This window comes from Lampris incognitus, chromosome 7 (genome assembly GCF_029633865.1).
Source record: "Lampris incognitus isolate fLamInc1 chromosome 7, fLamInc1.hap2, whole genome shotgun sequence".
Classification (NCBI taxonomy): domain Eukaryota; kingdom Metazoa; phylum Chordata; class Actinopteri; order Lampriformes; family Lampridae; genus Lampris; species Lampris incognitus.
The window spans coordinates 44,354,938-44,371,947 of NC_079217.1; the positions used below are offsets into that span (position 1 = coordinate 44,354,938).

The window sequence follows — 17,010 nt, forward strand, 5'->3', positions numbered from 1 at the left end:
AAAAAAAACCCTGCCTTTGAACCAACCCTAAAAAAATAACTATAGGCCTATTTCAAAACTACCGTCTCCAAAATTCTTGGGGGAAAAATCGTTGCATAGCAGTTCCTTGAAGTCATTGAAGGACACAATATTTTCAATCAATTCTAATCCATCTTTTGTCACCAACATAGTACAGAAACAGCACTACTAAGAGTGCCAAATAATATCCCCATGCAAACTGACAATTGTTAACATTCTATCCTGGTCTTGCTTGGCTTTGCTGCTTTTGATACTTTATGATCACTCCACCTTGATTGAACATTTAAATAATCGGGATGGTTTCACGGGCTCTGCTCTCAATTGGCTTGTTTCCTATCTGTCTAACAGGAAGTTTCAGGTTGCCATAGACAACTTTGTGTTCTCAACTGCCCCTATACTCTGGAGTTCTGCAGGGTTCAATTTTTGGTCCTGTAGTTTTCTCAATCTACATGTTACCTCTAGGCAATCTGGTTAGCCAGTTTGATTGCATTTCTCACCACTGCTACACTGATGACATGCAGCTGTATTTATCATTTAAGCCAAATTATATGGGCAATACTGGAACCCTTCATAACTGCCTGGATGCTCTTAATGGATGTCGCTCAACTTCCTTCAGCTAAATTCAGACAAAACTGAAGTTCTCCTTATTGGTCCTAATAAGTTTGTCTCAGAACCTTGTATTGGCCCTCTGGCCACTAATGTTAAATCCTCCTCAAGAAATATGGGAGTACTCTTTGACCAAAATATGAATTTCAACTTACACATAAACAAGCTTGTGCAAACCTACTTTTTTCAACTCCTGAGCATCGCAAAAATCAAATCAATGCTATCAAACAGAGATCTTGAATTACTAATCCATACCCTAATTTTTTTTTACACATTGACTACTGCAATGCTCTTTTCTCCTGTCTCAGCCAAGCAGCCCTGTCGCGCCTGCAACTCATGCAAAATGCTGCAGCCAGGCTGCTAACCAATACCTATCTTAGATCCCATATCACACCAATCCTCACATCCCTTCATTGGCTCTCAGTAAACTATAGAATAGACTCCAAGATGCTGCTTATCACATATAAGGCCCTAATGGTCTTGCCCCTTTATACATTCTGAACTTTTGCATCCGTACTCCACCTCTAGGCCACTCAGATCTACTGACCAGGGTCTGTTATCTATGCCCTGTTCCCTCCGCAAATCCAAGGGTGACTGTGTTCTTGCCATAAGGGCCCCATCCCTCTGGAACAGCCCCCCCCACCTCCCTCTGTTAGATCAGCTGAGTCTGTAAACAGCTTTAAACAAACTTCTCAAAACCCATCTCTACTAACTTGCCTTCCCTTTAATGGGGCTGTAATTTTTACTGTTCTGTATATAACTGTATATGTATTTTATTTATTTTTTTCTGTGTCTGTACCTTGTGCAGCACTTTGTAACTTTGTTTTAAAGAGGTGCTATATAAATAAACTCTTACACACACACACACACACACACACACACACACACACACACACACACACACACACACACAGACACACACACATCCCATATAATCCCATTAAATTGACAGATAGAGATATAGTGCAACCAATTTCCTTTGTTGTTTTCAAATGCTACTCTCTGCCAGACAGGCACTGAACCTTTGGAAAATAGTAAGAGATTTTTTAATGGGCAAAATTCACTGTTCCATTTACTGGGTTCTCCAAATTCACGATTGAATGCTTCTCAGCAATTGCTAGCTGTAACCTATCAGCCCGACCACTCATAAGAGGAAGAAGAAAGAAGAAAGCCACCTTATTTTTTCATTGTATAGGTTACAGTGAAATTTGTTTTCTGCATTTAACCCATCCTATTGTATAGACTTAGACTTAACTTGGACTGATTGTATTTGTCTCATACATACAAGGGAACGAAATTACGTTTCACAAGGACCTCAGTGCTGCATAAAAACAAATAGCATGCGATATATATTAAAAAGTGCATTGAAAGCAAGAATTACTAACCTAAACATCACAAGCACACCTGACACAGACAGTGAGTAAGATGGTCAAAAAGTCATTTTATGGAGGTCTAAGTGTTCAGGTTGTTGAGGAACCTCGCAGCCTGAGGAATGAAACTGTTGCATAGGCAGCACGGATGCTCCAGTACCTCCTCCCAGAGGGTAGGAGGGTGAAGTGGATGTAGGAAGGGTGGATGGGGTCCTTCACTATGCTAAGAGCCTTCTTAGGAGGCTCTTCTAGGGCTAGTGGGCAGCTGCAGTGCCCGAGGACCAACTCCAGTTCTCCTTTCCATTGTCTTGCTCAAGGGCACAGACAGGAGTATGAACCCTAACATGCGTGTCTTTTTGATGCCTTCTTGATTGGCATAAATTCTGATATCATACAAAAATCTAAGTACACATGTGATTTTCTTCTTGTTTTTGAACATTCCTTATGCGGTGAGGAGAAGCAGAGAAAATGTGCAATTTTTTTAGTCTTGCATTATCTTGTCTTGAACATAAATCACAGATGTGTGACATATGACGAATGTGAAGAGATTTCAGATTCTCCCTGCTTTCACCTGAAGCTCTCATGTACAACTGTGGGCACAATCAGACATCCATGGCAGAACTGAGAAGCTGTCTTCCATTTACCTTTTGTGAGGGCAACACTATAACATGCCCTGCATATCCCCTTTCTCTGCCTGGGAGCAAACATGGCCAACACCGACTCAGTGTGATCAATCCAGCTTATCCAACACACGCTCCTTCACTGTTCAGCTGGCCCCACAGTTCAGAGATATTTGATTTATCATCCCATGGCTTTAGGCAAAATATCTGATGGGGGAAAAAGTATTCTGGATTCAACATCTCAGACTAAAAGCCAGGGAAAGAGAGCCGTTCCCAAGAGGAGATTTGAATAGTGGAGCCAAATGTTCGACCACTACCTTAGTTCTGTAGCAGCCTCCCTTTTCACAGCAAATTAAGGTTGAAATTTGTAAAAACTCTTTGTTTATAAGCAGCCTAATGTCTTTTAAGACTAGGGACGTTTTAAATTATGCTACCTGTGATCAGAAGATGCGTACTCCAGTTAATTTAGAAACCTGCTTGTAAATGTTTTGTAAAACTCCCATATTTATATATTTTTTTCCCCTCGGCCAATATAATTGCCAAATGATTTCTTCCTACTTAAGTAATGAAGACAAATTGGTTTTTATTTAATTGAATTACCACCATATTACAGATTTGTGTGACCAACATAGACGAATAGGCTGGGAAGACAATTGAGTCTGTCAAGCATGAGGTGGTCGTTCCTCCATCGCCTCTGTAAACAAGGCTTCTTTCCCTGTAATGTATCTGTGCTGTCCAGCCATGCGCTGTTCAGAGCTGTGTGCAAACACGTTGCTGCTGCTGCTGTTTTTGTCATCCAAATTCACTGAGTAAATCAAGAATCAAGAACAATTTGTCGTTTCTATAATGTACTTGCATACACAAAAGAAAAAATAAATGTTTCACCCAACCTGCAGCAGTGCAACACAAAAGATAAAAACACATATCCAAATTTTCAAAAGCAACACCACCAAAAACATACAAAAACAGAGAGAACAAAGCAAAAAACAAAAACAAAAAACAAACAAACAGTTAACACAATCAGTGCAACACAGTACAAAAATTAATAAAAAAAATAAAAAAGTAAAGATGAGCTTTTCAGTGTGCATGGCTATGTGTCGTGTTGGGTTGATGAAAACGTGTATACATTCCTCTCCTGGACACACAGTTGCCCATAGTGTTCAGCTGATAATCATCAGTAAATCTTTGACTCTGGGGCGCATTCGTAGCTGAATGGTTACAGTGCATACCACATGGTCGCACCCGTCACAAGTTAGATTTCACCCGGCGACCTTAGGGTCGCCGGGTGAAATCTAGGCACGTCTTGCCCCCCTCTCTGTCCCCATTTCCTGTCTGCATGATTTAATAAAATGTGCGCACGAACTAGGAAAAAAAACAAAACATACTCAGGGACTCTGTGTGCACGATTTCGAAAATCAAGCGGAAAAAAATAATAATAAATAAAATAATGATAATAATGTGACTATTCAGGGGCTCTATATCTAATAAGGTGAAAATGCCCAAAAAAATAATCTAAAAAAAAAAAAGAGCCTCATATACCAGTATTCCTTTTAAGTGAGAAAGTATGACATTTCTGGTCAGGCGTCCCTACAGACGCAATTGGCCGTGTCTGCGGATGGGAAGCCAGATGTGGGTATGTGTCCTGGTTGCTGCACTAGTGCCTCCTCTGGTCGGTCGGGGCACCTGTTCAGGGGGGAGGGGAAACTGGGGGGGAATAGCGTGATCCTCCCACGCGCTATATCCCCCTGGTGAAACTCCTCACTGTCAGGTGAAAAGAGGTGGCTGGCGACTCCACATGTATCGGAGGAAGCAGAGGGGGTGGAGCAGCAACCGGGACGGCTCGGACGAGTGGGGTAATTGGCCAAGTACAATTGGGGAGAAAAAAGGGGTGGGGGAGAAAACATGTTTCATAGATCAGATGTCACAATTTGGAATTAAACTTAAGCAGATCTTTAATTACTTGGAACAGAAGAGGAGACAACAGTTATGGAACTTGTGGTATTTACAGATTTTGCTTTTTGACATCTGCTCTAAGAAGGGGAATTAAAAATTGCGCAGTCTCCTTAGAAACTGTCATTTAAATCTCTGCCTCAACAGTTTAATTATAACTTTTTCAGCATAGCAGCCATGGTATTTATGGCTATTTCTAGAAATGTGTTTGCTTGACTAATGATTAAAGACTTGGTTGTCTAAGACTAGCAGTCACTTGTACATGCAAAAACATGTTTATCAGTAATGAGTAATCATTAACAATTAAAGAGAAACTTGAAATGTGAGTTACAAGGGTAACATGTAATTGTTGGGTAAAAAAAAAATCTCTTGCCAAAAACAGTCCCTGGGACAAAACCAAGAAAATTACAACAAGGCAGGGATTATGGCACTGTGTGAAATCTAATCTCATCAGTAAAGGATATTTTCCACATAGCATATGCCCTCGTCTGTATAATCTTGTCACAGTCTTTTTTTTTTCTTTTTCTTTTTCAGTAGGCTCTGATGAGTAAGGCATGAACAAATCCTCTCTGTCATTTTATTATTGATGTCTGGGCACAGAGGACGGATTTATCTGTTTTTCATCAGCACATGTAAAATACAGGAGTGCTAATAGACCATTCGTCCTCTGTTACAAAAAGGAGTTTTCTTGTGCTATAAATACAAAAATCTGCAGAGCATGCTGACAGCACACTGCACATGAAACCTAGACTGTTTGGTCTGCAATGGGTTTCTACAGAAGAGACAGGAGTTGGTAATGAGTATGAACTATTTTTGTCAGCACTATCTATCATTTGCATAATTAATGCTTACACTGTGGATATAATCCTCATGTCATGTGCATACATACTATCACAGAAGATGGGAGGAGTCTTGAATAATGTGGTTATGTATATTCAACATACTTTGTGCCACTATAAAGCCAGACAAGGTCATTGCTTGAACAGAACTGGAATTGAAAGTGAAACACATAGCACTGAGTTCTTTGATATGCCATGTGGTGCAACCTGGACACATCGTCAGTAATGAACGTAGGGTCATCAGGTGTTTCGGGTCTTAATATCAGACACCTTCACCCCAGCGACCCAGCCGGGGGTGATCAAGCTCCGACTTGTGTTCAGGTAGCGCATTACGCCACGCGTCGCCCCTCTTCACCCAGAGCCAACAGGAAGCCTTTTCAGTGGCTTCCAAGATGTTCCTAATGGCTCTTCGATGCAGCCCACAAATGCCCAAGAGTCCCAGGACCTGATGTAGAGACTGGCTGGCAAAGCCCCTGCAGCCCACTCCAACCGGCTCACAGTGGGCACTTCCACCCATTCCTCCGACATTCATGTACCAGAGCTACATACTTGGCTCTCTTGCTTTCTTGTGGTTCCTTCATCCGATCTTCCTAGGGGACAGTTATCTCTAGAAAAACCCCTTGCTCGGTTGCCACAGACATCAGGACCATGTCTGGCCTGAGTGGTAGCTGCAATGGTGTCTGGGAACCTCAGTTGTCTCCTAGGTTGATCTGAAACAGCCAGTTTCTTGCTGTTATGAAAAGCCCACCCTGGACCTTTGGCTGGGGTTGGGGCTTCTCCCCTGCTCAAAAAAAAAGTCATGGTGCGTTTTGTTGGGTGTTGCTGCTTGCTGTAGCTGATCCCAGTGCAGATGGCATCTGCGACTGCCCGCAGAACTTGGTCATGGCATCAACGATACCACCCCTCTCCCAAGGTCTTTGGACAGCATCTTAGGATGTGCTCCAAAGATCCCCTTTTCTGGCAGAGTTGGCAAGCAGGTGAGTCCGCCAAGCCCCAGATGAACATGTTGGAAGGGCTCGAGAGAAGATCATACAAACACCAATTCCAATGAAGTTGGAACGTTGTGTAAAACGTGAATAAAAACAGAATACAATGATTTGCAAATCCTTTTTGATCTATATTCAATTGAATACACTACAAAGACAAGATATTTAATGTTCAAACTGATAAACTTTATTGTTTTTATCAAATATTCACTCATTTTGAATTTGATGCCTGCAACAAGTTCCAAAGAAGCTGGGACAGGGGCAACAAAAGACTGGGAAAGTTGAGGAATGCTCAAAAAACACCTGTTTGGAACATTCCACAGGTGAACAGGTTAATTGGAAACAGGTGAGTGTCGTGATTGGGTATAAAAGGAGCATCCCCGAAAGGCTCAGCTATTCACAAGCAAGAATGGGGTGAGGTTCACCACTTTGTGAACAACTGCGTGAGCAAATAGTCCAGCAAATAGTCCATAATATCATCAAAAGATTCAGAGAATCCAGAGAAATCTCTGGAAGTAAGCAGCAAGGCGGAAAACCAACACTGAATGCCCGTGACCTTCGACCCCTCAGACAGCACTGCATTAAAAACTGACATCATTCTGTAAAGGATATTACCACGTGGGCTCAGGAACACTTGGGAAAACCATTGCCAGTTAACAGAGTTCGTCGCTACATCTACAAGTGCAAGTTAAAACTCTCCCATGCAAAGCGAAAGTCATGTATCAACAACACCCAGAAACGCTGCTGGTTTCTCTGGGCCCGAGCTCATCTGAGATGGACTGACGCAAAGTGGAAAAGTGTGCTGTGGTCTGATGAGTCCACATTTCAAATTGTTTTTGGAAATCATGGACGTCGTGTCCTCTGGGCTAAAGAGGAAAAGGACCATCCAGATTGTTATCAGCATAAAGTCCAAAAGCCAGCATCTGTGATGGTATGGGGGTGTGTTAGTGCCCATGGCATCATGGGTAACTTGCACATCTGTGAAGGCACCATTAATGCTGAAAGGTACATACAGGTTTTGGAGCAACATATGCCGCCATCCAAGCGACGTCTTTTTCAGGGACGCCCCTGCTTATTTCAGCAAGACAATGTGAAGCCACATTCTGCAGGTGTTACAACAGCGCAGCTTCGTAGTACAAGAGTGTGGGTACTAGACTGCCCTGCCTGCAGTCCAGACCTGTCTCCCATTGGAAATGTGTGGCGCATTATGAAGTGCAAAATATGACAACGGAGACCCCGGACTGTCGAGCAACTGAAGTCATACATCAAGCAAGAATGGGAAAGAATTCCACCTACAAAGCTTCAACAATTAGTGTCCTCAGTTCCCAAACGCTTACTGAGTGTTGTTAAAAGGAAAGGTGATGTAACACAGTGGTAAACATGCCCCTGTTCCAGCTTTTTTGGAATGTGTTGCAAGCATCAAATTCAAAATGAGTGAATATTTGCAAAAAAACAATATTGTTTATCAGTTTGAACATTAAATATCGTGTCTTTGTAGTGTATTCAATTGAATATAGGTCGAAAAGGATTTGCAAATCGTTGTATTCTGTTTTTATTTACATTTTACACAACGTCCCAACTTCATTGGAATTGGGGTTTGTACAATGACTGGACCAAAATGCATTGGACCCTATGCATTGCTTTTGTGCACTGCCTGTTGACACCTATGTCCTATTGGACTTGAACCTAGTTTTTTGGCACTTACTTGTGCTGTCGCCCACTGACCAGAGCTGCAGTTGTGTTTTATTAATTCTCAGATGTACGTCGCTTTGGATAAAAGCGTCTGCTGAATAAAATTTTAACATTGTAACTTTGTGCCACTATACAGCCAGAAAACCTCACTCCTTGAACAGAACTGGACCTGGGAGTGAAACATATAACACTGACATCATATACTATATAGATAGATTTTTTTTCAGAAACCATGGTATAGATAAAAGTGCTCAACAAATGAGGAGCGGAATATTAAGATAAATGTAGGAAAAAAATAGTGTATTTCAGTACGTTTGTTTCGTGCATCACGCGTTCATCAGCTGATCAGCGCACAATGCACGAAACAAGCCTGCACCTGCTATGTATTAAACTTTTTTTTTCCTACACACACACACACACACACACATATATATATATATATATATATATATATATATATATATATATATATAAATGCAGTGATTTTATATTCATGTTTATCTCTATCATATTTATATATTATTGTTATTGTTTATTATATATTATTATTTATACATGTATATTTTGTATTCATATTTCATATATTTTAAACTGTTATCATTCATGTATATATATATATATATATATATATATATATATATATATATATATATATATATATATACACTACCGTTCAAAAGTTTGGGATCACCCAAACAATTTTGTGTTTTCCATGAAAAGTCACACTTATTCACCACCATATGTTGTGAAATGAATAGAAAATAGAGTCAAAACATTGACAAGGTTAGAAATAATGATTTATATTTGAAATAAGATTTTTTTTACATCAAACTTTGCTTTCGTCAAAGAATCCTCCATTTGCAGCAATTACAGCATTGCAGACCTTTGGCATTCTAGCTGTTAATTTGTTGAGGTAATCTGGAGAAATTGCACCCCACGCTTCCAGAAGCAGCTCCCACAAGTTGGATTGGTTGGATGGGCACTTCTTGCGTACCATACGGTCAAGCTGCTCCCACAACAGCTCAATGGGGTTCAGATCTGGTGACTGCGCTGGCCACTCCATTACCGATAGAATACCAGCTGCCTGCTTCTGCTCTAAATAGTTCTTGCACAATTTGGAGGTGTGTTTAGGGTCATTGTCCTGTTGTAGGATGAAATTGGCTCCAATCAAGCGCTGTCCACTGGGTATGGCATGGCGTTGCAAAATGGAGTGATAGCCTTCCTTATTCAGAATCCCTTTTACCCTGTACAAATCTCCCACCTTACCAGCACCAAAGCAACCCCAGACCATCACATTACCTCCACCATGCTTAACAGATGGCGTCAGGCATTCTTCCAGCATCTTTTCATTTGTTCTGCGTCTCACAAACGTTCTTCTTTGTGATCCAAACACCTCAAACTTGGATTCATCCGTCCACAACACTTTTTTCCAGTCTTCCTCTGTCCAATGTCTGTGTTCTTTTGCCCATCTTAATCTTTTTCTTTTATTGGTCAGTCTCAGATATGGCTTTTTCTTTGCCACTCTGCCCTGAAGCCCAGAATCCCGCAGCCGCCTCTTCACTGTAGATGTTGACACTGGTGTTTTGCGGGTACTATTTAATGAAGATGCCAGTTGGGGACCTGTGAGGCGTCTGTTTCTCAAACTAGAGACTCTAATGTACTTATCTTCTTGCTCAGTTGTGCAACGCGGCCTCCCACTTCTTTTTCTACTCTGGTTAGAGCCTGTTTGTGCTGTCCTCTGAAGGGAGTAGTACACACCGGTGTAGGAAATCTTCAATTTCTTAGCAATTTCTCGCATGGAATAGCCTTCATTTCTAAGAACAAGAATAGACTGTCGAGTTTCAGATGAAAGTTCTCTTTTTCTGGCCATTTTGAGCGTTTAATTGACCCCACAAATGTGATGCTCCAGAAACTCAATCTGCTCAAAGGAAGGTCAGTTTTGTAGCTTCTGTAACGAGCTAAACTGTTTTCAGATGTGTGAACATGATTGCACAAGGGTTTTCTAATCATCAATTAGCCTTCTGAGCCAATGAGCAAACACATTGTACCATTAGAACACTGGAGTGATAGTTGCTTGAAATGGGCCTCTATACACCTATGTAGATATTGCACCAAAAACCAGACATTTGCAGCTAGAATAGTCATTTACCACATTAGCAATGTATAGAGTGTATTTCTTTAAAGTTAAGACTAGTTTAAAGTTATCTTCATTGAAAAGTACAGTGCTTTTCCTTCAAAAATATGGACATTTCAATGTGATCCCAAACTTTTGAACGGTAGTGTATATATATATATATATCTCCATCTGTCCATTATCCAAACCGCTTATCCTGTTCTCAGGGTCGCGGGGATGCTGCGAGCCTATCCCAGCAGTAATTGGGCAGCAGGTAGGGATATATGGGAATACCCTTGGCTCTGTGTGATGGCCTGGCGGCCTGTCCAGGGTATCGCCCCACCTGATTAGCAGCATCTGTATTGATATTCCGCTCCTCGTTAGTTGAGCACTTATAACAGGACCATTGATGGTTTCGGAAAAAAACACTATATATATATATATATGAAAACACAGTTTAGACCAGGAGCTTAAAAAAGCTATATCAGATACGTTTGAAAATGTGCATAATTTGTGATGATTTCACATAACTTGACTTATATTTTCATCCTCTACGTATTTCATTATTTCTAACACCTTATGTTCCAGCTGCAGTCAAATTAGAGAGGCTCTGTTGTTGTGAAACAATTCCTGGCCACCTTGACACTGGGACTGTGGCAATCTGGCAAGCATAGTAACTATGGTCAGGGATTTGAAGAAGGCAGGAGAAGAAGCATGAGTCATTGGCAGAATGAAGAACAGCTAGTATGGACTAAGTCCAGAGTGTTATTTGGAGGCTGTTCACAGATTGAACTTGGGTGTTCATCTTAAATGTCCCCAATGACTAATGAAGTACTACTTATAAGTTCATTTGACCATAACTATGACACGTTGGCTTGGTTTGTAAAAAAAAAAACTAAAGAGTAGTTATTGTGTTAGGACTGGAGATTGAGATAGAGACATTAGCATCTGCTGCCGCCAGCTAATCTTCCCATGTAAATGGTTACTTACACTCTCTCATTGCAACTTTCATCTCCTTTTATGGGCCTCCAGAACAGCTGGCCTTCGGTGGAGGAGAGGGCTGCTGGTGCATGATTTAGCACCAGGGGAGCAGGTGGCTCCTCACAGGGCCAGCCTCCACTGCCCCACCACAACCATGCTAGTCTAATCGAAAGAGAAATGGTAGGGTGAGCATAATATAGCATACCCATGCCTCATACCCAAAAGCTCCAAGTGGTTTGATATGTGGCAGCAATAAAGCATAAATAAAATGTATTGCAGAGGCAAAATGCCTGTAAGCCTCTGATTGGCTCATTGAACAAGGAAGGATAAAGAAAGGGAGGAGCAGGCACACTTTTTCATAACACAGATTAGATGACAGTCTGCCAGCTATTTATATATTTCCCTGTCCTACACATGATTTGTGGGTGGGTGGGGGGGTTTATGTTTGTGTGTGTGTGTGTGTGTGTGTGTGTGTGTGTGTGTGTGAGTGAGAGTGAATGAGAGAGAGAGAGGGAGAGAGAGAGAGTATGTATCTTTGTCTCTCCCCTTCTGTCTATTTGTCCGTGTAGTTTGTCTCTTAAGGGTGGAGGGAGATAGGAATGTTGACCCAATAGATTCTCCTTAGAGCATAAAGGTCCCTTTACATCACTCTCCTTTTCTCCTTAAGCTGTCTCTAACTGCCCCTGTCCCCACCTCACCCTATCTGCAGGAATCTCACATACCAGAAAGTGCACATTTAGTTGGGTGGGCACATGTCTCTGGATTGATCTCTTAATGGAGCTGATCATGGGACAGAACTGGAGGCATTTACACAAAACAGCAAAAGAATGGCCAAATGTTGTGCCATACACACTTTCATGGCGTGCTTTGTTGGTGACCTAATGTTGTCTCACATAGGATTATGCACCATGTAAACATATATTGCATAACCATGATGGTTATTCCTTGGGCAGTCTTCAACAGCACATTCACAGCACTACTGAAACAAAGCCAATAAGTTGTTTCAGAATTTGTCAGCTGTAAGTAAATATAAGGCCAATGGTCAGCTGAAATTGATGTTTCAAGAGCCCTGTACTTTGGACTGCGGAAAAAAAAAAAGATAACCGATGCAGTTTGATCCAAGCAGACCCATTTCACATTACACGTAATTATTAGAGAGTCACAAAATAAATTAATTAAATCACACTGTTGGGTCCATGAAAAATGTTTAAGAATTGCACTCGTCTTATGATGTTTTCATTGCCACTAGTTGAGATTAGGTAGAACTCAGTCATTTTTTTTAAAGTAGTTAAACAGAAAAATTCTTAGAGTCTCTCTAGAGCCCAAGAGTAGATGTAGCAGCTGAGGACAATGCTGGACAAGAACACTGGATGAGGATGCTGGATGAGAACACTGGCTAAGGATGCTGGATGAGAACACTGGATAAGAATGTTGGATGAGAACACTGGATAAGGATGCTGGATGAGAATGCTGGATGAGAACACTGGATAAGGATGCTGGATGAGAACACTGAATAAGGATGCTGGAGGAGAACACTGGATGAGAACACTGAATGAGAACACTGGATAAGAATGCTGGATGAGAACACTGGATAAGGATGCTGGATGAGAATGCTGGATAAGAATGCTGTATGAGAACACTGAATAAGGATGCTGGATGAGAACGCTGGATGAGAATACTGGATAAGAATACTGGATAAGAACGCTGGATGAGAATACTGGATAAGAACGCTGGATGAGAATACTGGATAAGAATGCTGGATAAGAATGCTGGATAGGAATACTGGGTACGAATACTGGGGATAAGAATGCTGGATAAGAATACTGGGGATAAGAATACTGGGGATAAGAATGCTGGATAGGAATACTGGGGATAAGAATACTGGATGAGAATACTGGATAAGAATGCTGGATAAGTATTCTGTATAAGAATAATAGATAAGAATACTGGATAAGAATGCTGGATAAGAATTGTGGGTAAGAATACTGGATAAGAATACTGGATAAGAGTGCTGGATAGGAATACTGGGGATAAGAACGCTGGATAAGAATACTGGGGATAAGAATGCTGGATAGGAATACTGGATAAGAATACTGGATAAGAATGCTGGATCAGAATACTGGGGATAATAATGCTGGATAGGAATACTGGGGATAAGAATGCTGGATAGGAATACTGGATAAGAATACTGGGGATAAGAATGCCGGATCAGAATACTGGATAAGAATACTGGGGATAATAATGCTGGATAGGAATACTGGATAAGAATACTGGGGATAAGAATACTGGATAAGAATGCTGGATAGTAATACTGGATAAGAATACTGGGGATAAGAATGCCGGATAAGAATGCTGGATAGGAATGCTGGATAGGAATACTGGATAAGCTAAAACAGAATGAATGAGTCTCTGTGTGCAAGCCTAACCAACGTGACCTCAACATCTCTCATTAATGGCACACTAAACAACAGCTATTCAGACGTGTAACCTGTTCTATGAACAGTAACATGCTTTAAAAACGTCATGTCTATCAATAGCTTTTTTTACCAAAACATAATCAATGGCTGCAAGGTACAACATGACAAGATAGTTATGTAGTCTATATAATGGCTGCTTTGTGGTTCCAGGGCAGTTTGTCTCTGTGAAAGCTTCCCGTTTAGCACCACAGTTAGAATGCCACAACGTTAGCATTATGACTGTCTTTTTACTGCCATGTGAGACCATCCTCTAAGATCCTTACTATTGAATTGGCTGTGTATTTATACCAATGCATCACTGTACTATTGTAATGACCTGCTGAGGAAATGATCGAACACAAGCTGCAGCACAACAGCTGCTGTTGCAGCAGTCTGGAGTATTGCTCTAATGAGGAATTCCATAAAGACCCATGCTGTTACTCTTTTCTTTACTTGTTTGAGAAAAAAATAGAGCTGCCCAACTCTGACAGAGAGCGTTTGAACTAACTGGGGTCATAGCTTGCTGAAGGTCACCATTTAGGAGAAAACTGCCACATGGATTAGTTGAGGCTTTGAGGGACTGCTTTGAAACAACAAGATGCCTCATGCATGGCTCGTCGTGTGAGGGGGTCCATAATGAACTTACACACAGCAAAACACACAACATCTCATTTACTTTGAGGAAGACACCATCCGCTCACTGTGTTTTGTATCTGGTATGTTATTATAATGGTGTTTTTTGTTTGTTTTTACCCTTATATAGTATATAGTGTGTTTTTGTATAAGTATATAGGAGTCTGTGATTCCAGCTGTCATAACGTGCCATAAAATGTCATTTGCTCATGGGCCTTTTTTTTGATTCCCTTTACTTTTATCTATTCGGTTATTGGGAAAAAAATGGGTTCAGTGGGTTTGTAAAAAAATATTAAAATATAATCATGATAATAATCGATAAAGACCTTAACTACATTTTAGCATGACAGCTATCCAACCGAAACAAAGAGACCTGCCATTGGTATTTACAGGGAAGCAGCAAGGTGTGCTTTGAAGGAAGAGGAAACACATGGAGAAAATGTAGTTAGGAGGAGAGATTGAGATATAAAAGATTCATGCTCAGGAAAATCCCAGTTGTATGAATTCTCCGACATTACAGCTCAGCACACATCCAGTAAGAGTTAAAGCAATGGATCACAACCCATATCATGAAGTGTTTTTACTTCTTTTCTTTTTTTTGTTTATTTGTTTGGTGCAGCACGGTGGCCAAGTGGTTAGCACTGCAGCCTCACAGCAAGAAGGTCCTGGGTTTGAACTCTAGGCCATCCCAGGTCCTTTCTGTGTGGAGTTTGCATGTTCTCTCCATGTCTGCGTGGGTTTCCTCCAGGTACTCCGGTTTCCCCCACTATCAAAAAGACATGCATGTTAGGGTTAATACTCCTGTCTGTGCCCCTGAGCAAGGCAATGGAAAGAAGAACTGGATTTGGTCCCCGGGCGCTGCCGCTGCCCGCTGCTCCTATACAGCGGGATGGGTTACATGCAGCAAACACATTCATTGTAACCTGTGCAATGACAAAAATGAAGTGGCTTTTGTCTCCTTTCTTTCTTGGACCCTCTTGTTCTAATTCCCACTCGCTGCCTCTTGAGTTACTTCCCACCATCTTGTCTATGGATTTGGGCTTTACGCATTTTTTTCTCTTCTGCACTGAAGAGTAACACCGGTGAACTTTCTCAGCATTTAGTCCGTGTCTCTTCCAGCAGACTGCACGGCGCCTCTTAGTGGCATTACAACATACAGAAATACTCACTATTCCATCATACATGCTCAAACATGTCTGAAACTTTTGTTACAGGTTCTCAGTATCACCAACCCATGCTTATCTTTACATTACATTTTCTGTTCTTTTAAGGGAAGTGAATGGCCATTTTCCCATTTTTATGTTAAGAAAATGGCTGCAAGTCTAATCCATCATCACCTTAGACCATTATTTTGTGGAAACATTTCCCCCAAACAGCTCTCATTTACTTTTTATCTTTTGAGTTCACTTCTAGGGCTGGAACCCAAAATTCCCCAGTGAAAGACAAACAATGATCCTCTCTGTCTGTCTGTCTGTCTCTGTCTCTCCCTCTCGCTCTCTCTCTCTCTCTCTCTCTCTCTCTCTCTCTCTCTCTCTCTCCCTCTCCCTCTCCCTCTCTCTCCATCTCTCTCCATCTCCCTGCCCCCCCCCAACTCCTCTTCCCCAGCCTTTGTGTTGAGCTGTACCTTCCCTCAGCGGCCAGCCCATGGGGATGTTTCAGTCAGCAGCCTGCACTCTGGGGGAACGGCCCTCTTCTACTGTCTGAAAGGATACCAACTCCGAGGCTTGAACACACTCACCTGCCGCAACGCCAGCACTCCCTACTGGAGTGACAAGGAACCACAGTGCTTGGGTAAGCTCGACCATTATGAAAACCACAATCATTTTATTTTTAACTGCACACACTTAGCTACCAAACTGGAGCTGGGACAGCATGGCCAAAAACGTGTCATGGATTACACTAGGCTGTTAACACATATGTACACTACCGTTCAAAAGTTTGGGATCACCCAAACAATTTCGTGTTTTCCATGAAAAGTCACACTTATTCACCACCATATGTTGTGAAATGAATAGAAAATAGAGTCAAGACATTGACAAGGTTAGAAATAATGATTTGTATTTGAAATAAGATTTTTTTTACATCAAACTTTGCTTTCGTCAAAGAATCCTCCATTTGCAGCAATTACAGCATTGCAGACCTTTGGCATTCTAGCTGTTAATTTGTTGAGGTAATCTGGAGAAATTGCACCCCACGCTTCCAGAAGCAGCTCCCACAAGTTGGATTGGTTGGATGGGCACTTCTTTGAGCAGATTGAGTTTCTGGAGCATCACATTTGTGGGGTCAATTAAACGCTCAAAATGGCCAGAAAAAGAGAACTTTCATCTGAAACTCGACAGTCTATTCTTGTTCTTAGAAATGAAGGCTATTCCATGCGAGAAATTGCTAAGAAATTGAAGATTTCCTACACCGGTGTGTACTACTCCCTTCAGAGGACAGCACAAACAGGCTCTAACAGGTACTATTTAATGAAGATGCCAGTTGGGGACCTGTGAGGCGTCTGTTTCTCAAACTAGAGACTCTAATGTACTTATCTTCTTGCTCAGTTGTGCAACGCGGCCTCCCACTTCTTTTTCTACTCTGGTTAGAGCCTGTTTGCCTGAGACTCTATTTTCTATTCATTTCACAACATATGGTGGTGAATAAGTGTGACTTTTCATGGAAAACACGAAATTGTTTGGGTGATCCCAAACTTTTGAACGGTAGTGTATGTTCCCCATACTGTTTAGCCAACAACGGACAGATG

At 41.4% G+C, this 17,010-nt stretch overlaps 1 protein-coding gene across 1 annotated transcript in view; it reads left to right on the top strand.

Moving 5' to 3' along the window:
- Positions 1-17,010, top strand: part of LOC130115251 (seizure protein 6 homolog) — a 135,957-nt gene that overhangs the window by 48,858 nt on the left and 70,089 nt on the right. The window contains exon 5 of the mRNA XM_056282865.1: positions 15,870-16,055. Within this exon, the coding sequence (XP_056138840.1) occupies positions 15,870-16,055 (186 nt within the window). The remainder of the gene's footprint in view (positions 1-15,869; positions 16,056-17,010) is intronic.